Here is a 27,140-nt window from a genome sequence, read left to right on the forward strand (position 1 = left end):
ACCGTCATCAATTACACGATCACATACTATTATTTCCACAAAACCCCAATGTCATTCAGTGCACAGAATGGACAATGTTCACTTAATGAGCCAGCCATTCTATATTTCGAAAGCTTATGCTCAAATAAATTTGTTAGTCTCTAAGGTGCCACAAGTACTCCTTTTCTTATTGTTCAAAGTGTGGCTCATGCTTTATTTACTACATACTATTCAAACCCTTTTGCTATGATGATCATCACTATCCAAGTGTTTAGCAAACATTAATGAATGTATTTTCACAACACCTCTGTGAAATACGTAGGTACTATCCCCATTTTACAGATGGCAAACTGAGGCAGAGATTAAGGTGAAAAGTATCCTCTAATTTTGGATGCCCAATTTTAGACACTCAGAGCCTGATTTTTCAGCATTATAGCACTTATGTTTACAGCACAGCTCCCACTGACTTCAATTGTAGTTGAGTGCTTAGCACTTTTGCAAATCAGACCCCAGGGTCTCAAGTTGAGCACACAGTGGAACACACAGTGACTGCATGTGAAAAATTTGGTGGATATCAGTTACTTACAATCACAAAGGAACTCTGTGCAGCTGTGGGGATAGAATTCAATTACCCAGAGTGGCATTCAACTGCTTTTACTATGAGACCATCCTCTATTTCCTGCAAACCTCTGCCTCACTCACCACAACCTTTCAACTTCTGTAACAAATGAGGCAGGAGTCCTACAGACAACAGCCTTCTTCAGTACACAACTCTGATTCATTTCCAAAGCAGGGTGGAAAAATAGCATGTGATCATGTAATTAACGACCGTATCATAATGCTTACCTACAAGGTGGCTGAATTAAGGTTGCTTGTGCATTTCTCAACTTTTGAGCCCTTGAATTTGCAACTTTAATATTATTTTAGCCCTGGTCTACACTAGGACTTTAGGTCGAATTTAGCAGCATTAAATCGATGTAAACCTGGACCCGTCCACACGATGAAGCCCTTTATTTCGACTTAAAGGGCTCTTAAAATCGATTTCCTTACTCCACCCCTGACAAGTGGATTAGCGCTTAAATCAGCCTTGCCGGCTCGAATTTGGGGTACTGTGGACACAATTCGATGGTATTGGCCTCCGGAAGCTATCCCAGAGTGCTCCATTATGACCGCTCTGGACAGCACTCTCAACTCAGATGCACTGGCCAGGTAGATAGGAAAAGAACCGCGAACTTTTGAATCTCATTTCCTGTTTGGCCAGCGTGGCAAGCTGCAGGTGACCATGCAGAGCTCATCAGCACAGGTGATCATGATGGAGTCCCAGAATCGCAAAAGAGCTCCAGCATGGACCGAACGGGAGGTACGGGATCTGATCGCTGTTTGGGGAGAGGAATCCGTGCTATCAGAACTCCATTCCAGTTTTCGAAATGCCAAACCTTTGTCAAAATCTCCCAGGGCATGAAGGACAGAGGCCATAACAGGGAACCGAAGCAGTGCCGCGTGAAACTGAAGGAGCTGAGGCAAGCCTACCAGAAAACCAGAGAGGCGAACGGCCGCTCTGGGTCAGAGCCCCAAACATGCCGTTTCTATGATGAGCTGCATGCCATTTTAGGGGGTTCAGCTACCACTACCCCAGCCGTGTTGTTTGACTCCTTCAATGGAGATGGAGGCAATACGGAAGCAGGTTTTGGGGACGAAGAAGATGATGATGATGATGAGGTTGTAGATAGCTCACAGCAAGCAAGCGGAGAAACTGGTTTTCCCGACAGCCAGGAACTGTTTCTCACCCTGGACCTGGAGCCAGTACCCCCCGAACCCACCCAAGGCTGCCTCCTGGACCCAGCAGGCGGAGAAGGGACCTCTGGTGAGTGTACCTTTTAAAATACTATACATGGTTTAAAAGCAAGCATGTGAAAGGATTACTTTGCCCTGGCATTCGCGGTTCTCCTGGATGTACTCCCAAAGCCTTTGCAAAAGGTTTCTGGGGAGGGCAGCCTTATTGCATCCTTCATGGTAGGACGCTTTACCACTCCAGGCCAGTAACACGTACTCGGGAATCATTGTAGAACAAAGCATTGCAGTGTATGTTTGCTGGCATTCAAACAACGTCCGTTTTTTATCTCTCTGTGTTATCCTCAGGAGAGTGAGATATAATTCATGGTCACCTGGTTGAAATAGAGTGCTTTTCTTCAGGGGACACTCAGAGGAGCCCATTCCTGCTGGGCTGTTTGCCTGTGGCTAAACAGAAATGTTCCCCGCTGTTAGCCACGGGGAGGGGGGAGGGTTGAAGGGGTAGCCATGCGGTGGGGGGAGGCAAAATGCGACCTTGTAATGAAAGCACATGTGCTATGTATGTAATGTTAACAGCAAGGTTCACCCTGAAAGACTGTAGCCACTGTTTTATAAAATGTGTCTTTTTAAACACCGCTGTCCCTTTTTTTTTCTCCACCAGCTGCATGTGTTTCAATGATCACAGGATCTTCTCCTTCCCAGAGGCTAGTGAAGCTTAGAAAGAAAAAAAAAAACGCACTCGCGATGAAATGTTCTCTGAGCTCATGCTGTCCTCCCACACTGACAGAGCACAGACGAATGCGTGGAGGCAAATAATGTCAGAGTGCAGGAAAGCACAAAATGACCGGGAGGAGAGGTGGCGGGCTGAAGAGAGTAAGTGGCGGGCTGAAGAGAGGGCTGAAGCTCAAATGTGGCGGCAGCGTGATGAGAGGAGGCAGGATTCAATGCTGAGGCTGCTGGAGGACCAAACCAGTATGCTCCAGTGTATGGTTGAGCTGCAGCAAAGGCAGCTGGAGCACAGACTGCCACTGCAGCCCCTCTGTAACCAACCGCCCTCCTCCCCAAGTTCCATAGCCTCAACACCCAGACGCCCAAGAACGCGGTAGGGGGGCCTCCGGCCAACCAGCCACTCCACCACAGAGGATTGCCCAAAAAAAAGAAGGCTGTCATTCAATAAATTTTAAAGTTGTGAACTTTTAAAGTGCTGTGTGGCATTTTCCTTCCCTCCTCCACCACCCCTCCTGGGCTACCTTGGTAGTCATCCCCCTATTTGTGTGATGAATGAATAAAGAATGCATGAATGTGAAGCAACAATGACTTTATTGCCTCTTTTAGAGTCACAGCCGTGTTAGTCTGTATTCGCAAAAAGAAAAGGAGTACTTGTGGCACCTTAGAGACTAACCAATTTATCTGAGCATGAGCTTTCGTGAGCTACAGCTCACTTCATCAGATGCATTCATCATCTGATGAAGTGAGCTGTAGCTCACGAAAGCTCATGCTCAAATAAATTGGTTAGTCTCTAAGGTGCCACAAGTACTCCTTTTCTTTTTATTGCCTCTGCAAGCGGTGATTGAAGGGAGGAGGGGCGGGTGGTTAGCTTACAGGGAAGTAGAGTGAACCAAGGGGCGGGGGTTTCATCAAGGAGAAACAAACAGAACTTTCACACCGTAGCCTGGCCAGTCGTGAAACTGGTTTTCAAAGCTTCTCTGATGCCTACCGCGCCCTCCTGTGCTCTTCTAACTGCCCTGGTGTCTGGCTGCGCGTAACCAGCAGCCAGGCGATTTGCCTCAACCTCCCACCCTGCCATAAACGTCTCCCCCTTACTCTCACAGATATTACGGAGCACACAGCAAGCAGTAATAACAGTGGGAATATTGGTTTCACTGAGGTCTAAGCGAGTCAGTAAATTGCGCCAGCGCGCCTTTAAACGTCCAAATGCACATTCTACCACCATTCTGCACTTGCTCAGCCTGTAGTTGAACAGCTCCTGACTACTGTCCAGGCTACCTGTGTACGGCTTCATGAGCCATGGCATTAAGGGGTAGGCTGGGTCCCCAAGGATACATATAGGCATTTCAACATCCCCAACAGTTATTTTCTGGTCTGGGAATAAAGTCCCTTCCTGCAGCTTTTGAAACAGACCAGAGTTCCTGAAGATGCGAGCGTCATGTACCTTTCCCGGCCATCCCACGTTGATGTTGGTGAAATGTCCCTTGTGATCCACCAGAGCTTGCAGCACTATTGAAAAGTACCCCTTGCGGTTTATGTACTCGGCGGCTTGGTGCTCCGGTGCCAAGATAGGGATATGGGTTCCATCTATGGCCCCACCACAGTTAGGGAATCCCATTGCAGCAAAGCCATCCACTATGACCTGCACATTTCCCAGGGTCACTACCCTTGATATCAGCAGATCTTTGATTGCGTGGGCTACTTGCATCACAGCAGCCCCAACAGTAGATTCGCCCACTCCAAACTGATTCCCAACTGACCGGTAGCTGTCTGGCGTTGCAAGCTTCCACAGGGCTATCGCCACTCGCTTCTCAACTGTGAGGGCTGCTCTCATCTTGGTATTCATGCGCCTCAGGGCAGGGGAAAGCAAGTCACAAAGTTCCATGAAAGTGCCCTTACGCATGCGAAAGTTTCGCAGCCACTGGGAATCGTCCCAGACCTGCAACACTATGCGGTCCCACCAGTCTGTGCTTGTTTCCCGAGCCCAGAATCGGCGTTGCACAGCATGAACCTGCCCCATTAGCACCATGATGCATGCATTGGCAGGGCCCATGCTTTCAGAGAAATCTGTGTCCATGTCCTGATCATTCACGTGACCGCGCTGACGTCACCTCCTCGCCCGGTATCGCTTTGCCCGGTTCTGGTGCTGCATATACTGCTGGATAATGCGTGTGATGTTTAATGTGCTCCTAATTGCCAAAGTGAGCTGAGCGGCCTCCATGCTTGCCTTGGTATGGCGTCCACACAGAAAAAAGGTGCGGAACGATTGTCTGCCGTTGCTCTGACGGAGGGAGGGGCGACTGATGACACAGCTTACAGGGTTGGCTTCAGGGAGCTAAAATCAACAAAGGGGGTGTCTTTACATGAAGGAGTATTTCAGGCAGGACTTCACGGAGGGTTCCAATAAGAAATGGTGCACCTAAGTTATTGTTCTTATTGGAACGAGGAGGTTAGCCTAGCCTCTGATTGATACATGGCTAGATTTACCTCGCTGCACCTTCTCTGTGAGTGACTGCAGTGTGACCCAGAGGAATGAGTCCCCTAGACAGGGGAGGAGGCAAATGAGTACAAAACAAATCTGGTCTATTTCTTGTTTTGATCCACTCCATCTATCTTTTACATCTTTGGCTGGCAGCAGACGGTGCAGAAGGACTGCATGCCATCCACATCTTATGGCTGCTCTGCAGAAGATGGTACAGTACGACTGCTAGCCATCCTCATCTCTTGCCTGCCTGGCAGAAGATGGTACAATACGACTGCTAGCCATCCTCATCTCTTGCCTGCCCGGCAGAAGATGGTACAGTACGACTGCTAGCAATCCGTATCGCCTGCCCGCTCACCATAAGACGGTTCAATAGGACTGACTGCAGGACTAAAGAGAATGACCTGGTCAAGTCACTCCAATTTTAGTCCCTGCGCCCATGTCTGCCCAGGCGCTCCCAGCCGACGTGGCCAGGAGCACCTCGGACACGACGAGGACGGCTACCAGTCATATTGCACCGTCTGCTGCCAGAAGGCAATGGGTTGCTGCTACTGTGTAGCAAAGTCGTACAACGTCTGCCAGCACCCAGGAGACATAGGGTGACGGTTACCTGAGCGGGCTCCATGCTTGCCGTGGTATGGCGTCTGCACAGGTAACTCAGGAAAAAAGGCGCGAAACGATTGTCTGCCCTTGCTTTCACGGAGGGAGGGAGGGAACGAACGAGGGCCTGACGATATGTACCCAGAACCACCCGCGACAATGTTTTAGCCTCATCAGGCATTGGGATCTGAACCCAGAATTCCAATGGGCAGCGGAGACTGCGGGAACTGTGGGATAGCTATCCACAGTGCAATGCTCCGGAAGTCGACTCTAGCCTCGGTACTGTGGAAGCACTCCGCCGAGTTAATGCATTTAATGCACTTAGAGCATTTTCTGTGGGGACACACACACTCGAATATATAAAACCGATTTCTAAAAAACCGACTTCTATAAATTCGACCTTATTCCGTAGTGTAGACATACCCTAAGTGTAGTTTTTTGTGTGCAGTTCTAGGGTTTTTTGTTTGTTTGTTTTTAAGCAAAGTGAAAAAAACAAATTCCATAATGTGATATTTTACTGACATCCACATGGGTTATCTGGAGGGCTGGAACCTTTACATACACCGCACATAACTCTGCCACTTGAGCTGACATTGGCTGACAGCAGAGGAATGATAAAACCCTAGGATCTTTGGCCATTACAGGCTCTGGAGAGAAGTGTACTCTAGTGTACTCACAGACTCTTCTGCCCAGACCTCCCCCTACCCCAAGTTTGACTCTTTCTGCCTCATCCTCTACAACCTGTACTTGTCCCAGTCCTGTCTCTACCCCACCACTCGCTCCTCAGCCCCAGCCCCACTCTACTCACCTAGCCAGTCCCATGTCTCAGGCTTCTGATCCCAGTCCCCTTTCCCAGGGAGTTCCACTGTCTCCTCTTTAGACTCCCCATTCCAGTCCCAGTCTCCCCCACTTTCAGCCACTCCTAATCTTCCCCACTCCCTTGTTCCCAATCTCCTTGCCTAGCCAATACCAATATACTCCCCCTGCTTGGCTTCCTGTTTCCCCCTTCCCCTGAGCCCACTGGCTCCCATTCCCAGTCTTAGTTCCTGGGTTTCTCACCCCATCTCAGTGTCCTCACCTCCCCCAGCTCCTTGTCACAGACTCTTTGCAAATCCCTCGGCAGCCAGCGCATCCCTCAGCCCATGCTGCTTCCTGCAGCCCCCACTGGCCCGGAACAGCGAACTGTGGCCAGTGGGAGCTGCAACTGGCCGAACCTGTGGACGCTGCAGGTAAACAAATCATCTCAGCCCGCCAGCAGATTTCCCTGATGGGCCGCGTGCCAAAGGTTGCTGATCCCTGGCATACAATATCCCTAAAGTAATTACTACTTTTTAGAGAATGGAGTTTCCAAACTGCGCTGGGGGCACTGATGTGACTCATGTGCCCATAGTTTGCCCTCCTCAAGGAGCATGAGAACATAAACAGCAAAGGTTACTACTCCACCGTTATGCAGACTCTTGTGGATCCCAGAGGCCACTTTATGGATGCCAACATTGGCTGCACTAGGAAAGTTCATGATGCCAGGGTTTTCCAACTATTGGGAATCTACATCCATGGACAAGATGCAACACTATTGCCACCAAACGACACTGTCATAAATGAAGTTTCTGTCCCCACTGTGATTTTGGAGGACTCTACATACCCCCCTTTTGCCTTGCCTTATGAAACCATACCAGAATACCTGGCAAAACAATGTTTAATCACACTGTCAGAAGGTGCAGAATGGTTGCTGAAGGTGGGTTCAGCAAACTGAAATTCAGCTGGCGCTGTCTGAAGACCTGTTAGGATTCCAGTATTCATCAATGCTGTCTGCATTACTGTGAAGCCAAAGGTGAGCCATTTTCCCGAATGGACCCCAAACAGTAATGGATTGCTGAATCGGTACACTATACCAGAAAGCGTGCCTATCACATCTGGAGCAGGATGCGTCTGGGCAACACAAATCAGGGATGCTCTGTGCTCCCACGTTATGGGCTTGCACAGGCCAATGGAAGAGGGAGAATAGTATATTTATGAATGTGCTTGTACAATGTTTACAGTAAATAAGATACTGCCATCATGCAACAAAATGGGGAGGGCTGATTGCCAAGCATTGTAACTTATAGGTGACATAACTGATTATGAACTGGGTAGGAGGTTGACTGCTATGCGCTGTACTTACAGGTGACATGACTGATTATGAACTGGGGACAGGGAAGTGTGGCAAGAACTGTGGATTTACAGCAGGGATTGACGTAGAAAAAATTATTGAATACTTATGTTCGAATACAACTTCCCAGCTGTTCCTTATCATGCGTTTATCTTTATTATTTAAAATACACACTATATGTGTGATGCAGTGATAGAAATAGACATTCTTAATAAAATAAACACAAAAATAGATTAAACCACTGCCACGGAGGCCAGCTACCACTGACACATCAATAATAACCCAACTCCAAAACCATTAATAAAACCAAGTGCATAAACCAAACATTAAATAGGGAACACCGTGACAACAAATAAATCCCCTTAGGTTGCATGTCCTGTGGCCTCCTTTCCCTTTCTTTCATGTTTAGTGTGCTTTTGGCACCGCTGCACAGGGGTGGGAGGCCTGCACAGGAGATGGCTCAGCACAAGGTTAGAGGATTGTACATGGTAGATTTGCCCTGCCCAGCTGCTGTTAAGATTTGGTTGCATGGGCCACCCAAACTATGCAATTGTCCAAACTGTTTCTGCTTTGCAGCCCATGGTCCCATGGAGGGGACTCAGGGCATGGTGCAGGCGCAGCAGGAGCCTGTACTCTTGGGGTCATAAGCATAAACAGTCTCTCAAACAGGTCTTTCTGCTGTGCTCTATCTTCCTCTCTCAGCCAATGTTCCTGCTCTAGAAACTGCACTGCACTGCAATTCTGTCCTCTTACTCTGTAGCCTATCTGTGCCTTTCCACTTGCCATGAATCCTTCTCCTTCTGGTATTGCACCTGCTTGTTGTCCCTGTCCAGAACGTTCACCATAAGTTCATCACAGAAACACTTCTGCTGGGACTGGACTGTGACAGTTCTGCATCCCAGGGGTCTGCTTGACTGCACTCACACTGTCAAGGTGAAGAGGCAGAAAGGCCTAAGAGTAGAATCGAACAGTGCATTATTGTGTCAGTACTTTAAAACAGGTTTCTGCAGGCAAAAGTGGCTTGTGGAATCTCAAGGCCCAGAAATGATACTTTTCAAAACTGAACGTTCTGAGAGGAACGTTTCAGTTCCCTAAAGCTGTGTTAACACAACTGAATCACAGTGAAACGATGCAGAAACAATGGTAAGTTAAAATTTAAAAATTTTCTGTTTAAAAATTGCAGACCACCTTGATTTGTGGGCAAGGAAGTGACAGCTTACTAATTAAACCCTCTCTATCCTTTCAGGGATTCCACCTTAATCTAAGTCTAAAGGTTCCAAAATGTCAAAGGGACATTTTATTCCAAGCTGCCAGCAGCAAGCCAGCTGTGTATGCCACAGAGGTTTTCCAAGTTATGGTGACTGAATGCACATCTATGGAGTGGGCTGGTGATCTACAGAGCTGGAACTGGAAAGTACTCATTTTCCTGAAATTTGACTACCTCTCTTGAATTCCCTACTATGGGAAAAGTTTGCAGCTAACAGCACTGGGACTGGGCCAAAATTCATGGGAGGAAAATCAACAGGATGCTGTGTTAGCATCCACATGGATTATTGCTTCCCTGCAGCGTCCGATGCGTGCTGCTCTGACCTCAACTACCCAGTGACCACTTGCAAACATACAACAACACAGACTCTCAAAAAACTACACAGCCATTTCCCCCACCCCCGACACATTTCTGGTGTATATACATTCCCCCAGCTGTACTTTGGACATAGAGTCCATTGCCCATGGACTACATTTAACTTCCCCACCAGATAGTTTACCATTTACATGCAGCTCATTACACTGTGGGGGGACTAATTTGTATAGCATGGCATACTAAAAGGGAAGGCAAAGATGTGCTGGAGTGGTAAAGGTAAGAATGTGCAAGTTTCTAGTAAAAATTAAATTTTAAATGCTTGTTTCATTGATGTTTGCGCTTCCTGGTTTCCATTTTGAATTCCACGTGGTGGTGCTGCTAAGGTGCTGGCATTCCGTTTGCCACTGGCAGATACACGCTGCTGCCCTCAGCTTGTAATAAATTTTGCATTGGGTCATAAAGCAGAAATTCCTCCTACCCGTATAACAACAACAAACATGGAACCAGAAACTCACCAGGTTGAGGGGCTACTTCTGCTTCGTGTGTTTCTGCTGCTAGTTCTACAAGGGGCTGCTCCTCCGAAGAGCCATCAAAAAGGTCCTCTGAGTAGAGACCTAAGATGTGCTGCAGCTGCTCCAGTAGCAAAGCATCCTGGGAGACTGGTCTGAGCATGAGAGTCACTTCAACAGCCTCATCGGATGCTTGCTCCCGTCCAGTATCAAACTGGATTCCAGGGTCAGAAGGTCACCATCTCTTCTAACCAGACTGTCATGAAGTGCTGATGGCTCAGTACTTGGTGCCATTCCCAGCACATGGTCAAACTCCTCATAAAATGGGCAGGATGATGGTGAGTTTCCAGAGGTGTGGTTCTCATCCCTAGTTTTCCAGTAGTTATTCTTGGGATGCTTAATCCACTCTCTGCACTGGTCTGGTACATCCACAAAGCTGGCAGCTTCTTCACTATTTCCTTGTATGTATGGCCATTACTGGAACTCTCGGTGAAGTCAAATTGTTTGCTTGCCTCACACGAGAGTTTAACTAAAATCTGATTGTGCTCTCATGACCAGCTAGCAGTGCACTTGGCAAAGGACTTCTTTGTGTTGGTGGCCATTATAAACATAAGAGAAGGTTCACACTGCTTACAGTTCAGTAGTCAGAATAAAAAGGAAGGGCTAAATTCTGAGCAGCTGTACTTGAACCAGAGGGAGCACTTCCATTTCTTAGGAGTCATCTGGCCTTGGGATAGAAAGGCCCATGGGATTGTGGGACAGCATTGGTGAACTCTCAGGCCCCAGTATGGGAGGCATGGCCAGAGCTGCATCCATGCTGCAAAATTTGAGCCTGTCGGACTCAGGTTCAAATCTCTCCCCACACTGATGGGGTCCTGGGGCCTGTGCATGGAGGGCTTGCTGGCCTGAGTCAGACATAATTATGTGTAGATGAAAGGTGGATATGAGCCCAAGCTTGCACTGCAGTGTAGACACATCCTAAATTGTTTTGGCTGAAATTTTCCAAAACACAGCCTAGGGCAGACACCCAGTATGGAAAATTTCAGCCCAAATAATTAATCTATGTCAAAGTCATAAGCAACAGAAAATGGAGCCTTAGGGAAGTGTTGAGCAACCTTAATAGGTGATGTTACCAGCCGTGCTTATAATAAAATAATTATCCAGCTGTGGAATTTCTTGCACCCACTCGGACACATATGGGAACAATCATTGTCAGCGATATGCTTCTGGACTAGATGTATTACTGGTACTTCTCTTTTGGTGCAACAATTCGTATGTTTCCAGGTACAGACTAGGTGGCATTGTCAACTTCATTAATGTCAAGGTTCTTCTGAACAACAGACTGATGAGAGCATGCCTAAGTATTCCCTGTATACAGTGCAACATCTGCTTTGTCTGGCCAAATGTGAGATTTTTATGAAACATGTCAATACTAGTAGGTGCTAAAGACTCTTAAGAGTATGGTACAGGCATATCACTGACAACCCTACAATACCTAGATGGCACCAGTGACCAGACTTGTTCATCTTGGATTTGATTCTCTGAGGAGCAGAGCACCTCCACAGAGGCTGTCAATGAAAGCTGAAGTTGATAATCTGTGTGGGAACTCAGTTCAGCACTCTGGGTGCTCAACACCTATCCAAAAATGCTTAGCTCTTTGAAGATTCAGGCCTGTACAGATTATAGTGTATGGCCCAACTATTTCCTGTGGCTTTTTCCTGAGGGGTGAATTCATGTGTCATTGATTGTGGAAGACGGGGTACATAAAATCTTGTTTTTGACTTGGATTTTCAAGCCATACATTATATTAAGTATTGTTCATGCACCCAATATATTGTACTAAGCACATTTTATAAATTAAAAAACAAATTGTTTTATGTATCTGTCATTTTTGGAATTGAACTACTGAATCACAGAATTGTAGGACTGGAAGGAACCTCGAGAGGTCATCTAGTTCAGTCCCCTGAACTCTTGGTAGGACTAAGTATTATCTAGACCATTCCTGACAGGTTTTTGTCTACAAATCTCCAATGATGGAGATTCCACAATCTTCCTGGGCAATTTATTCCAGTGCTTAACCACCCTGATGGTCAGGAAGTTTTTCCCAATGTCCAACCTAAACCGCCCTTGCTGCAATTTAAGCCCACTGCTTTTTGTCCTATCCTCAGAGGTTAAGGTAAACAATTTTTCTCCCTCCTCCTTGTAACAACATTTTGTGTACTTCAAAACTGTTATCATGTCCCCTCTTGGTCTTCTCTTCTCCAGACTAAACAACCCAATTTATTCAATCTTCCCTCACAGGTCATGTTTTCTAGACCTTTAATCATGTTAGTTGCTCTTCTCTGGACTTTCTCCAATTTGTCCACATCTTTCCTGAAATGTGGCACCCAGAACTGGACACTACTCCAGTTCAGGCCTAATCAGCACGGAGTACAGTGGAAGAATTACTTCTCATGGCTTGCTTACAACACTCCATGCCAGAATGACATTTGCTTTTTTGCAACAGTATTACACTGTTGACTCATGTTTAGCCTGTGATCTATTATGACCCCCTATACCTTACTGCAGTACTCCTTCCCAGGCAGTCATTTCCCATTATGTATGTGTGCAACTGATTGTTCTTCATAAGAGGAATATATTGCATTTGTCCTTATTGAATTTTATCCTATTGACTTCAGACCATTTCTCCAGTTTGTCCAGATCATTTTCAATTTAAAACGTATTCTCTAAAGCACTTGCAACTCCTCCCAGCTTGGTATCATCCGCAAACTATATAAGTGTACTCTCTATGCCATTATCTAAATCATTTGATGAAGATATTCAACAAAACTGGACCCAAACTGATGCCTGTGGGACCCCACTTGACTGTGAACTACTAGTAACTACTCCCTGGGAATGGTTTTCCCACCAGTTATGCACCCACCTTATAGTAGCTCCATCTAGCTTGCATCTCCCTAGCTTTTTATGAGAAGGTCATGCAAGATCGTATCAAAAGCCTTACTAAAGTCAATATATAAGACATCTACCACTTCCCCTCACCCACAAGGCTTGTTACCCTGTCAAAGATCGCTATTAGGCTGGTTTGAGAACGATTTTCTCTTAAGTATCAGTCAGCATGGATACGTCATTACCTTATTATCTTCTAGATGTTTATGGAAATTGATTGCTTACTTATTTGCTCCATTATCTTTCTGGGTACTGATGCCAAGTTAAGTGGTCTGTAATTCCCCAGGTTGTCCTTATTTCCCTTTTTATATATTGGCACTATATGCCCTTTTCCAATGCTCTGGAATCTATCCCATCTTCCACGACTTTTCGAAGATAATTGCTAATGGCTCATATCTCCTCAGTCACCTCCTTGAGTAATCTAGAATTTATTTCATCAGGACCTGGTGACCAAGACATCTAACTTGTCAAAGTAATTTTTTACTTGTTCTTTCCCTATTTTAGCCTCTGATCCTACCTCATTTTCACTATCATTCACTATGTTAGACATCCAATCGCTACTATCCTGTTTGGTGAAAACTGAAACAAAGAAGTCGTTTAGCACTTCTGCCATTTCCACATTTTCTGTTATTGTTTTTCCCCCCTCATTAAGTAATGGGCATACTCTGTCCTTAGTCCTCCTCTTACTTCTAATGTATTTGTAGAATGTTTTCTTGTTATCCTTTACATCTCCAGCTAGTTTGATCTCGTTTTGTGCCTTGGCCTTTCTAATTTTGTCTCTATATACTTGTGTAATTTGTTTACATTCATCCTTTCTAATTTGACCGAGTTTCCACTTTTTGGAGGACTTTTGTGAATTTGAGATCACTGAAGATTTCCTGGTTAAGCCAGGGCGGTCTCTTGCCATACTTCCTATCTTTCCTATGCAATGATAGTTTGCTCTTGTGTCCTTAATAATGTCTCTTTGAAAGACTGCCAACTCTCCTGAACTCCCTGAGTTGCTAAACTCTGCCTTTTTGAAATCCATTATCTTTATTGTGCTGTTTACCCTGTTACTATTCCTTAGAATCATGAACTCTATCACTTCATGATCCACTTTCAAATTCTTAACCAGTTCCTCCCTATTTGTCAAAATTAAATCTAAACAGCCTCTCCCCTAGAAGCTTTCTCCATCTTCTAAAATAAAAAATTGTCTCCGATATATTCCAAGAATTTGTTGGATAATCTGTGCCCTGCTGTGTTATTTTCCCAACAGATATCTGGGTAGTTGAAGTTCCCCATCACCACCAAGTCCTGTGCTTTGGATGATTTTGTTAGTTATTTAAAAAACCTCATCCACCTCTTCTTCCTGGTTAGGTGTAGTAGACCCCTACCATGATATCACCCTTGCTTTTTTACCTCTTTTATCCTTACCCAGAGACTTTCAACAAGTCTGTCTCCGATTTCCATCTAACCTCAGTCCAAGTTTATACATTTTTGATATATAAGGCAACGCCTCCCCCCTTTTCCCCTACCTGAGCAAGCTGTACCTTTCTATACCAATATTCCAGTCGTGTGTATAATCCCACCAAGTCTCAGTGATGCCAACTATGTCATAGTTGTGTGTATTAACTAGTATTTTCAGTTCTTCCTGCTTTACTTCTCACTTTAGTATACGGGGCATATACCCCATTGAAGTAACAGAGATGAGGAAAGGCACAGGACAAATACAGTGCAATAAAAAACCCCATCACAATAGTGTGGAAAAAGAAAAGGGATAGCCGAAATGTGACACAGCATTTAGAAGATTTTGAAGGGCGCAGTAGAAAGGTAGAACGTGCTGACAGAGAAACTTTCATTCTGAAAGAAAGTACTCTTGGCTTGATTAAAATTAAGCTCTAAAGGGTGTTTTAATCAATCCAAAATGTTCAGAAAAATAATGACGAAAATAATTAACATACATTTCTAAAAAAGTTATGTAAAAAAGTTGAAAAACTGGAAATGGAAAGCAAGAATCTTGAGAAAAACAAGAATACCTCATCACCCATTTGTGGCACAAACGGACACCGACGAGGAATAGTATCTGTAATCCATGCTGAAGGCAGCCATTCTTCCAACGTCAAGCCATTTTCTGCCAAAACTCCTACAGCCAACCTCTAAAGAAAATGCACACAATAATACATTAATAAGAATAATTCACCCTTTACCAAAACTCACAATTTGTCCCCAAAATATATTATTATTTTTGTCAAAGTCTCAACTCGATTTTTGTGAAAATGATTGATTTTTATCATAAAAAGGAAAATAAATGACATAACCAGATTAGAAATGCTATTGAAAAGTTTAGGGTAATTTTATAGTGCAGCAGCGAAATGAGACTTTTTATAATCAAAACAATGAAACTTGAATTTAATACAGGTACTTTCTTTTACCAAATAACATTTGACTGATGTACATAAAGTACGAATTTATTAGCATCCAGCCATATGACAAGTTTTGAGGGTCAAGAGATAAGCAATTGAAATTTCCCAAATTCTATATTCTATTGCAAAAAAACCCTGTTAAAAGAACATTATTAAAGATCCAGTGGTGACTGATCTTTGGAGATTTTAAAGGTGAAGCTCTAGCAAGTTTTTACTAAGCAGGCCAAATTAGGATACATTTTCATGGGAATAGCAAAAAACAAATCCCTGACACAAATACCACTCCCCCTGCCAATTTTAAGTGCCCACTTCAAAGTATGGAGGTGTTAAAGCTTCTCAAAGAAAAGGTTGCCAAAATAATAGACAGTGCAACCAGCCCTGTCTATAACGTATACACATTAGGAAGTTCAATTAGTTACAGACTAACACGGCTGCTACTCTGAAACCTACAGTAACTGTGGTTCTTTGAAATGTTGTAGTAAGTGTGGATCCTACTCTAGGTGTGAATGTGATCCATGCATTGGGAGACTGAATTTTTCATTTTTTTTATTTTACAAGTAACGTCCAGCAGAGCCTCCCATACGAGCGCATAGAGCGTGGAGCGGCTATGACCTTCCCCTCAGTTCTCTCACATTTTAAAGCCTATGTAGCTGAGGACTCCGAAAAATAAGGATGGAAGGTGGGTCGTGGGGCTACAACATCTTGAAGAACCTCAATTATTGTAGGGTAAATAACTGTACTTTCTTGTTCGAGTATGGTATTAGTATAAGTCCCACTCCAGGTGACAGTCAAGAAGAATCCTCCCTGGATGCGAGTGAAGAGTCTCAGTTGTATTAGTCAAACATGGATTGAAGTACTGCTCTTCCATATGCAACAGCTGCTCTGGCAGCCATGTCAAATGCACAGCATTTCACCAAGGTCATTGAGTTGCTCCATGTGGCTACCTTACAGATCTCAGCTACCAGTATAGTTCTAAAGCAGGCTGAAGATGCTGCCTATGCCCCAGGTGGAGTGTTTGCAGGGAGAGCCTTGCCATACAACAGATAGTAAGTAGGTAAAAATGCACTGAATAATTCTCTTTGAGATTCTCAGGGGTGAGATAGCTTGGCCTTTTGATGTACTGGATATGGCCACAAAGAGACAGGGAGAAACTCTGAAAGTCTTGTTTATGTCATATAGCAGGGCCCCAGTAACATCCAGAATATAAAGCTTCTTTTCTCCTGGTGATGAGTGCGGCTTTGAGAAGAATGGTAAGGTGACAGACTGGCTTAGGTGAATTCTGAGACCACTGTGGGGATGAATTTAGGGTCTGGTTTCATCACCACTTTGTTCCTGTGGAAGGATATATATCCCAGCCCAGTCATGAGAACTTGCAGTTCACTGACTCTCCATGCTGATGTGATGGCTATCAGAAAGACGATCTTGATGGTGAGGTGGTATAATGAACATTCTACTGATGGCACAAATGGCGACTCCAAGCTTCGCTACACTACAATGTGGGAGTAGGGTCCCTAGTCTGAGGGAAGGTAGGGAGAAGGTCCTTGAGGAATTTCAACACTGTAGGGTATGAAAAGACTGAGTATGACTGTATCAGAGCGAGACATGCTGATATGACTTCCAGATGAATTTTAAGGAAAATAAAGGGAGCATATAGTCCAGAATCTTTGATATAGGATCTGAGTTGGATTCACATTGTTTGAACTGCTCATATGGAAAATATTTGCCATTCTGTAAAAGGATCTTCTGGACCTGCCGGGAGCAGTCTTTGTGTGTCTTGCTCAATAAGCCAACATTCAGGCCACCAAGCATCACCCTGGGTCCAGATGCAATATTTGTCCCTAGTTCTGAGACAGCATTTTAAGGCAGGTGGGAAGTCATATTGGGGGTGGGGGACTGGCTGGACAAATGCAGGAGATCCAACAGCCAAAATCGTCTCAGCCAGCAGGGCAGTATCATGACTGTAGCTCTGTCCCATTTGATCTTGGATATGCTCTTAGGGATCAGTGGGAAGGCATACAAGACCACTGAAGTAGAAAGGTGCTAGAAAGGGAGCTGGGGCTTATACTGCCCATGGAGCAGAAATCCCTGCATTTGGCATTATCTGCCATGGTGAAGAGGTCTATGGTGGGAGTTCCCATCAACAAAATATTTCCACGGTGACCAGTTGTGGCTGGTTACCACATTCCTGCCCAGAAAGTCCGCCAGGTCATTGCTGAGCCCTGGTAGGTGTAGAGCTATCAGAGTCACTCCTTGCCAATGGGACTGTTCTTGGAACTTGAACACCTCCAGGCAGAGGGGAGATGATCAAGCGCCTCCCTGTTTGTTTAGTGCATCGACGACATGTTGCCTGTCACAATCTGTACTGTGGGTGTTTCAGAGTATGAGAAGGAATGCCATATAAGCCAGTCTGATAGCTCTCAGTTCCAAGTTGTTCATGTGAAGTTTTAGATAATCTTGAGACCCTGAACCTTGCATTTTCAGATGGCTCCAGTGGGCACCCCAGTCTGTCCCTGATGCATCTCTCCAGCATCATCATTGCAAAGGGGAACAAGAAGGATATCCCTTTTCTTACATTCAAAAGATATAGCCATCACTTGAGTTCCTGCAGAATATGGGGGAGGGGGGAAGGAAGGCTGTGATTTGTTTGGTCATAAGGTGTGTGGACGGGATATACTCCATCCTCAGCCACCATTGTAATGGCTGCAGGCAAAGCCTGGCAAGCTGCATCACACGTATGTGCACAAGGACCAAAATGGCCTAAACACACACACACAGTGTTCTGCAGATCATACACTGTTGACTGAAGGGACCAGAACCTGTATTCTGGCATAAAAGCTTTCACCAAACTGGAGTTAAGCACCGCACCTATGAACTCTACTGTCTGAGCTAGTACAAGAGATTATTTCACATACTTCACTAGGAGTTTTAAGGGAAAGAATAGGGAGAAAATGCAATCCAGAGCTGTCTCTTCTTGGGACCTGCCTCTGATCAGCCAGTCATTTAGACAGGGGCAGACAGGGATTCCTTCCTTCCTTAAAAAGGAAAGGAGTATTTGTGGCACCTTAGAGACTAAGGCCAGAAACTTGGTTAACAGTCAGCATCAGAGAGAATCTGAAAAGCAAAACCCTGTATGGGTAATGGTAAGGCCGCACTGTGAATCTTAGATATTTCCTCAGGGGTGGAAGCTGAGAACTGCAAACCAGTTATGAACTTGACAGAGGCAAGCATTACCCTCCTAAACCTTACTCCTGTAACAACTAAACAGGCAGGCTGCTAATGTTCCCATTGTTAGTTAATTGTTCCCATTCTTAGTCGATTAAGGCTCCTTTACCTTGCCAGAGTGATGTAAAGGAGCCTTACTGTAAATGATAGTAACGGAATCCTCAGCTAGGAAAGTCTATCTGCTTTCTCCCTTTTTTCCTGTGCCAAAGAGGCACAATGGGGTTAGATTCATAGAATCATAGAATCATAGAATATCAGGGTTGGAAGGGACCCCAGAAGGTCATCTAGTCCAACCCCCTGCTCAAAGCAGGACCAATTCCCAGTTAAATCATCCCAGCCAGGGCTTTGTCAAGCCTGACCTTAAAAACCTCTAAGGAAAAAAACCTCTAAGGAAGTTATAAAGTCTGCTGCAGTTTCCACGGTACACATCTGATGAAGTGAGCTGTGGCTCACGAAAGCTCATGCTCAAATAAATTGGTTAGTCTCTAAGGTGCCACAAGTACTCCTTTTCTTTCTAAGGAAGGAGATTCTACCACCTCCCTAGGTAACGCATTCCAGTGTTTCACCACCCTCATAGTGAAGAAATTTTTCCTAATATCAAATCTAAACCTCCCCCACTGAGATCACAGCTCAGGATCTATTTTACTTATCCATTTAAAAAAATACAGGACAATGATTAGCAAAACTGTACAAAAGTCTGAGCAATTTAAAGCAACAGTCTACTTTACAGAATACCAAACATCAAAATAAAAGTAATGTCATTTAAATGAAAATCCAGGATTATAACTGGAATGCAGGGTCTTGGTTACCAAGTATTTGGAACTTAACTTTCATTTGTTTAGGAAATGCTGAGCAGTTATTATGATTTTTTTTCTGTATGGTAGTTTATTTTGGTAATTTATTTAAATGAAATGGGAGTGATTATATTGCATTATTTTGACAAATAAAATATGCAGAATTTTTGAATTTTTTGGTGCAGAATTCCCCCAGGAATAGAATCTGAGACTGCATGCATGTTTGTTGAGTCTCCTTAAGTATAGGATAGGACAAAGAACTCCTTTTTTCTTCTTCAGAACAAGGAAATAAAAGGAGCAGAAGAATCTCTCTCTGTATTATTATTATTTCATTATTATCGTAGCATTTAAAAGCCCCTGTCATGGATCAGGACCCTACAGTGCTAGGTGCTATACAAGTGCAGAACAAAAAATGGACAATCCCTGCCCCAAAGAGCTCACAATCTAAGAGACAGCAGACCAATACACAGAAACAATAAGCCCAGTGAGGTTCAGTATGGGTCAGCACAATAGGCTGTGGTCTCAGTACACCAGCAGTCTAGTTACTTGCACTTTGGCTCCTAGACAAAGCCATGAGGTCACTTAAATTTGCAATAGGCTCTCATGAGAAGGTCCCTGAAGAGGGACAAAGAAGGGGAGTTGGTAGGGGGCAGACAAAAAGGATTAGATATGGTAGCCATGGACTATGATCTCCAGCACCCATCTGTCTGAGGTTATAACAAGACCATGTCCAGTGGAGGGGCAAGGCAGGTCATGCTCTGAGGACTGGTTCTTATGCAGCTCTTGACCATCCTCTCAATTATGCTGACAGGTCATTACGGCAGAGCGTGGGGCTAAAGTCGAGGGGAGCTGACGCCCCATGTTGTAGTACAAGTACTCTGGGTGTCTGTGTTTAGATATAGTATGCAGTCTCTGCTGGTGTGATAGTTGATGCCTTTCAATAGGGTGGGGGAATGTAGATTCCCAGAAAGTGTAAAGTTGCTTTGGAATCTTTCAACAAGTGTAAGGAACTATCGTTAGTTCGCTGAACAGCTCCAAGCACTAAAAGGGCAAGTCCTAATCCACTGCTGGTGCCTGTGAGGGATACCCGAAGCTTGGAGTCACGCCACACTCTGCATGGTCACTGCAGTGGCCATAGACCTGCCAGTGATGTCAGACATATTCATTACCTGTAGAGCAGTGGTTCCCAAACTTGTTCTGCCACTTGTGCAGGCAAAACCCCTGTCGGGCCGGGCTGGTTTGTTTACCTGCCGCGTCCGCAGGTTCAGCTGATCGCGGCTCCCACTGGCCGCGATTCGCTGTTCCAGGCCAATGGGAGCTGCTGGAAGCAGCACGGGCTGCGGGACGTACTAGCTGCCACTTCCAGCAGCTCCCATTGGCCTGGAGCAGCAAATCGCGGCCAGTGGGAGCCGCGATTGGCCGAACCTGTGGACGCAGCAGGTAAACAAAGCAGCCTGGCCCGACAGGGGCTTTCCCTGCACAAGTGACAGAACAAATTTGGGAACCACTGCTGTAGAGCCATTATGGCCACAAGTTGGCCTGCTATTATAATGTCTTTCAGCTCCTCTCTGCTTTCATGATGGACATTGGCCAGGAAAGGTGTAATCTTGTCCCATGTTAAAAAGTTGCATCTGGCCAGAAATGCCTGGCACTTGGCCACCCTCAATTGTAGCAAGCCAATGAGTATGCATTTCTTCCAAACAGATCTAAGTGTTTGGGATCCTTGTTGTTAGGTGTGTTCTAGGTGGATCTCAATATCTCCTGGACAAACAAGACCAGCAGGGAGCCAGAGTTGGGATGGGTGTTAAAAAGTGCTTGAATCCTGAGAGGGGTACCTGACAGGGTGGATAAAAATCAATGATTTTTTTTAAATTAAAAAAAAAAAAGTTTTTTTTATTTAAATCAGGTTTTTATGAAAAAACCTATCTAAAGATAGTTTTAATTCAGATACATATTTCATCATGGAATAGGGATTATAAATTCTAATGCTATAGTATGAGATAATATTTTCATGTAATGTTTAAGAAAAGTTTTGTAAATGTGTTCCAACAGTTCATGGATTAGGGACCCAAATTTATGGGGCTCCAGGGGCCTCTGTATAGATTATTTAGGTTAATCTTTCTACCTACCCAATGGGACTCAGTGCTCAGTCTAGAAGATACCATCAGAAATGCTCAGTTTTACAGTTCTCCAACTGGATGTGTGTCTCCAGAGATAACATGCTTGCTAACAGCAAAAATGTTTTTAAAATGAATGAAAAAACAAACAAACAAACAAATAAATAAATAAAATATAGAGGTGAGAAATAACAGACCTCAACCCTATTGTCCCTCTGAACATTTTTGTACAGAGTCAATACCTTACCTCTCTCTAAAAGTGCAAAGTTTCAAAAAGTTCAATGAATAGAAGATTGTTGCGGGCAGAATAGATCTGGACAAGGAGAAGAAGTCTGGAGATAAATGTGAGAAGGAGGGACAGGCAGTAGAAACAAAAGTGAAACTGTTTGAGCAGCATATTCCAGAAGTCTTGAGGTCTTTTTAAGTGTAGCTTTCATTGATTTGAGATCTACCATGCCATTCTCTCACTAGAAGGGAAAACCTATAATGGCAGCAGGCCGTAAAAGAGACCCAGTTTGGGAATATTTTAATGAAGTTCCTCTGCCTGTGGGTAAGAGGCATGAGTGCAAAATGCAAACAGTGCAACAAAGAAATACAAGGCCTGGTAGCCCGAATGAAACAACATCATGAGAAGTGTTCCTTGTCAGAAGGAAGCTGCGCTGAAAATGATGAAACATCTGAACATGCAGGATCTTCAGATTGGTAAACTTTTTTATTTCATACTTCTTTCTTAAGGACTGCCTGTCTTCCTTCTGGACTATTCTTGAATTCTCATGTTTGAGCAAAAAATATAGTTGTTACTCTATGGTACTATCATTTTAGATGCAGTTGTGGTAAAAAATAAATAGCTGAAATAGGCAGATCTTCCTTTTACAATTTCACCTTTAAAGTAGTACTGAGTGGCAGTGAATGCAATGAGTAATACTAAATAAGCAGTATGGTAATAATAATTAAATAACTGCATTGAGTTATTTTGTTTAGGAGAATCCATCCTCAACATACAGGATTCTGAAAACTATCCACCTTCAAGATCACCATCATTTTCTATAGTTTCAGAGTTATCTGCCAATGATAGTGTTTCGGTCACATCATGTATGTCACATAGCCACAGTATATCTCACCTGTTGCAAAAAGAAAACTCCATCATCCAGAAACAACCATAGAAAAGTTTGTGATAAGAACCAGCAGATTACAAAAAGAGGTAATGGTTTGATTACGCAACAAACTCTCCTTTCTGTATGACTGAGAACCCACACTTCATTAACATGGTTCAGTCATTAAGACCAGGATACAGTCCACCTAACAGAGCAGATGTCACAGGCAAATTGCTGGACAAAGTGTATGAAAGAGAAATTGAGCAGTGTGCAAAAGTTCTAGACGGTAAAATTGTTAACCTGAGTTTTGATGGGTGGAGCAATGTTCGCAATGATCCTGTTGTATGTGTTGTGCTCGTGTGACAACAGAAGAAGGGAGTGTCTTCCTTACAGAAACAACTGATGCATCAGGAAATGTACACATAGAATACTTACAAGAAGCAGCAGTAAAAGTTATAATAAACTGTGAAAAAAAATTCAAGTGTCTAGTACGCAGCTTGGTCACAGACAATGTTGCAAATGTATCCAAGATGAGAAGAAATTATTTAGAAGAGAGTAAAGAGAGTCCCAAACTAATAAACGGTTGCAGTGCTCATTTGATGCACCTTCTAGCCAAAGACTTCAGTGTTCCAGAAATAAAGACTAATGTTGTTGAAACTGCAAAATACTTCCGTAACAACCACTTTGCAGCAGCTGCTCTGAAAAAAGTGGGAGAAACCAAGTTAACTCCCACGAGACGTGCGATGGAACTCAGTAGTGGACTGTTCTGAGCACTATATCAAAAACTGGCCTAATCTGACAACAGTTTGTAAACAAAATCATGAAAAAATAGATGGCACTGTCACAGCCAAAGTTCTCAACATTGGGCTTAAAAGAAATGTTGAACACATGCTGAGTACCCTGAAGCCTTGAACAAAATGCAGAGAAATAGCTGTTTTATTGCTGATGCTGTTGAAATTTGGAAGGAACTGAGGGAGACCTTAAAAAGAGAAATATACAATGACAGAGTTAAATTACAAGCATTAAAAAACCAAATGGGACAAGCACTATCTCCAGGTAATTTTCTTGCAAATATTCTCAATACTCGGTACCAGGGTCAAACCTTAACTACTGAAGAAGAGGAGCTAGCTATGACATGGACATCCAGCAATCATCCCTCCTCTCCATAATGCCAACTATAAAAAACTTCAGAGCTAAGGGTGAAGCATTCAAGAAATATATGTTTGCTGATGATGTTTTAAAGAACATCACACCAGTGAACTGGTGGAAGTCACTTAACCACTTGGATTCAGAGACTGCTGAAGTGATAATCTCACTTAACAGCAGTAGCTTCTTCTGCTGGTGTAGATAGAATATTTTCTTCCTTTGCACTAATTCATTCAAAACTGAGAAATAGTCTGGGACCTGTTTTTCTTTTCCAGATTATGAACAAACAGGAAAATGAAGCTGAAGACGACTGAGTTAGCTGCAAAAGCCAATATTTTAAGTTTCTCATGTTGACCCGGCTAACATAGTTGATTTAATTTTTGTTGTTTTTTTTTTTTTAAGGAAAGTATTTCATTTAACTATGTTAGTTAAAAACAATTTTAACAAAAACAAACCTGATTTTAAAACACCTGAATATTTAACTAAACGCAAAAATTCATATGCTTGTTTTGTTAAAATATTATGTGTTTTCTGCTGAAAAAAATCTAGAATACATAACGTTGTTGTTTTGGTTAAATAAAACAATTTAAATGTCTGGTTGGTGATGTTCTCCTAATACAGCATGGCAAGAAAATCCTCCAAATATTAATGATTAGCCTGTTGAACTGGAGATAGTTCACCTCCCAAAGACTTCATAAATATCTGCTTCAATTACCTTTGGTAAATAAATAACAAAACAATCATACATTTTCTGATATAGCTGTAAAACTAACCTGAAAAGTTTTCAGAATAAACCACTGTTTAAAAATGTATGGTGTGTACCTTCTAAAAATGAAACCTACATCTGTCTCTGAGTTGTGAAGAATATGTATTAAGATTATAACAACCAACAAGAATGCACTTTTATGTAGAAATCCATGATTAAATTGAGTCTTCCTGACTATCAATTTGATTTAAATCAAATCCACCCTGGTACCTGGTACTGTTTTTCAGCATGCTTTGTGGGTCTTATAGTGGCTCATGTTTGCCACAAAAGTTCTTGCCAGATCTAGGAGGTCTACATTTATGGGGAGGAGCAATCCTGGAGAGACCAATGGCTGACAAAACTTTAAATAGCTTGTGAGTCTTCTCACAGATGACCAAAGTCTCAGTGTCCTAGGTGTCCGCAATCTGCACCAGCAGCTCTTGAAAGGCCCTGAAATTTTCCAGTGCTGGAACTGGTGTGGAGATTACAGTCTCATCTGGGGTTGGTTGCTGATTGTTAGATGATATTGATCAAATTTTGCATCCTGGCAGATTCTTATGTATATTGACCTGCCTTTGATGCTGTTTAACACACAGTGTTGTGAAACCTAGCAGTGAGAGGGATCTTTGGCCTTTGAATCTCGTTCCTCTCTGTATTTCAGCAACTGAGGTTTTGCTAGTGAAACTCCTCTTCTGCAAAGGTTGGGACCAACTCTAAGGCCTGAAAAGATGGTCCCCACAATAGCCTCAGGAGGTGCCAGGGTACCTTCTTGAGCTCTTGCCCCAGTGTTTGGGGTAGCCCTTTTTAGCACCTTGCTTCAACTTCAGGCCTGTCAACGGTTTCAGTGCTGGGGGTGGCACCAATGCTGATGTCAACATTAAGTGTGGCTTCTGTGCCACTTCCTCTGCAGAAGTCTTCAAGCTCGGCTCTTCTGGATCGGATGCCACTCTCATAGACTTCTCCAGAAGGTGGAGCTTCAGCCTCATATCCCTCTACTTCTGGGTTCTTGCAGAGAAGGAGCAGCAGACCAAGCATCTGCTTAGGAGGCAAGACTCTCCCAAGCAGAACAGGCATCTGCTACGTATGTCTTTTAATGTAATTAGCCCATCATAAGATGGATAAGGTTGAAGTCTGTGGGTTTTGAGCTCACTATTATAAGTACCTTTTTACGAGGGTCTGTATGTGAGATGGAGCACTGTTCAGGGGAGTCTGCAAACAGCTTTCAGTGTGACAAGCACTACAACAGACTAGGGAAATAAAAATAAAAGAAAGAACGTGGTACTGAAGAATCACAAAATCATAGAATATCAGGGTTGGAAGGGACCTCAGGAGGTCATCTAGTCCAACCCCCTGCCCAGAGCAGGACCAATCCCAACTAAATCATCCCAGCCAGGGCTTTGTCAAGCCTGACCTTAAAAACTCCTAAGGAAGGGGATTCCACCACCTCCCTAGGTAACGCATTCCAGTGTTTCACCACCCTCCTAGTGAAAAAGTTTTTCCTAATATCCAACCTAAACCTCCCCCACTGCAACTTGAGATCATTACTCCTTGTCCTGTCCTCTTCTACCACTGAGAATAGTCTAGAACCATCCTCTCTGGAACCACCTCTCAGGAAGTTGAAAGCACCTATCAAATCCCCCCTCATTCTTCTCTTCCGCAGACTAAACAATCCCAGTTCCCTCAGCCTCTCCTCATAACTCATGTGTTCCAGACCCCTAATCATTTTTGTTGCCCTTCGCTGACTGTCTCCAATTTATCCACATCCTTCTTGTAGTGTGGGGCCCAAAACTGGACACAGTACTCCAGATGAGGCCTCACCAATGTCGAATAGAGGGGAACGATCACGTCCCTTGATCTGCTCGCTATGCCCCTACTTATACATCCCAAAATGCCATTGGCCTTCTTGGCAACAAGGGCACACTGCTGACTCATATCCAGCTTCTCGTCCACTGTCACCCCTAGGTCCTTTTCCGCAGAACTGCTGCCTAGCCATTCGGTCCCTAGTCTGTAGCGGTGAATTGGGTTCTTCCGTCCTAAGTGCAGGACCCTGCACTTATCCTTATTGAACCTCATCAGATTTCTTTTGGCCCAATCCTCCAATTTGTCTAGGTCCCTCTGTATCCTATCCCTGCCCCCCAGCGTATCTACCACTCCTCCCAGTTTAGTATCATCCGCAAATTTGCTGAGGGTGCAATCTACACCATCCTCCAGATCATTTATGAAGATATTGAACAAAACCGGCCCCAGGACCGACCCCTGGGGCACTCCACTTGACACCGGCTGCCAACTAGACATGGAGCCATTGATCACTACCCGTTGAGCCCGACAATCTAGCAACTTTCTACCCACTTTATAGTGCATTCATCCAGCCCATACTTCTTTAACTTGCTGACAAGAATACTGTGGGAGACCGTGTCAAAAGCTTTGCTAAAGTCAAGAAACAATACATCCACTGCTTTCCCTTCATCCACAGAACCAGTAATCTCATCATAGAAGGCGATTAGATTAGTCAGGCATGACCTTCCCTTGGTGAATCCATGCTGGCTGTTCCTGATCACTTTCCTCTCATGTAAGTGCTTCAGGATTGATTCTTTGAGGACCTGCTCCATGATTTTTCCAGGGACTGAGGTGAGGCTGACTGGCCTGTAGTTCCCAGGATCCTCCTCCTTCCCTTTTTTAAAGATTGGCACTTCATTAGCCTTTTTCCAGCCATCCGGGACTTCCCCCGTTCGCCATGAGTTTTCAAAGATAATGGCCAATGGCTCTGCAATCACAGCTGCCAATTCCTTCAGCACTCTCGTATGCAACTCGTCCGGCCCCATGGACTTGTGCACGTCCAGCTTTTCTAAATAG

At 44.0% G+C, this 27,140-nt stretch overlaps 1 protein-coding gene across 4 annotated transcripts in view; it reads right to left on the reverse strand.

Moving 5' to 3' along the window:
- The window catches only part of PHIP (PHIP subunit of CUL4-Ring ligase complex), a 309,729-nt gene that overhangs the window by 71,119 nt on the left and 211,470 nt on the right, over positions 1-27,140 (reverse strand). For all 4 annotated transcript variants that reach the window (XM_048845170.2, XM_048845168.2, XM_048845171.2 and 1 more), the window contains one exon: positions 14,783-14,902. In XM_048845170.2, coding sequence (XP_048701127.2) covers positions 14,783-14,902 — 120 coding nt within the window. The remainder of the gene's footprint in view (positions 1-14,782; positions 14,903-27,140) is intronic.

This window comes from Caretta caretta, chromosome 3, assembly GCF_965140235.1.
Source record: "Caretta caretta isolate rCarCar2 chromosome 3, rCarCar1.hap1, whole genome shotgun sequence".
Taxonomy (NCBI): Eukaryota; Metazoa; Chordata; order Testudines; family Cheloniidae; genus Caretta; species Caretta caretta.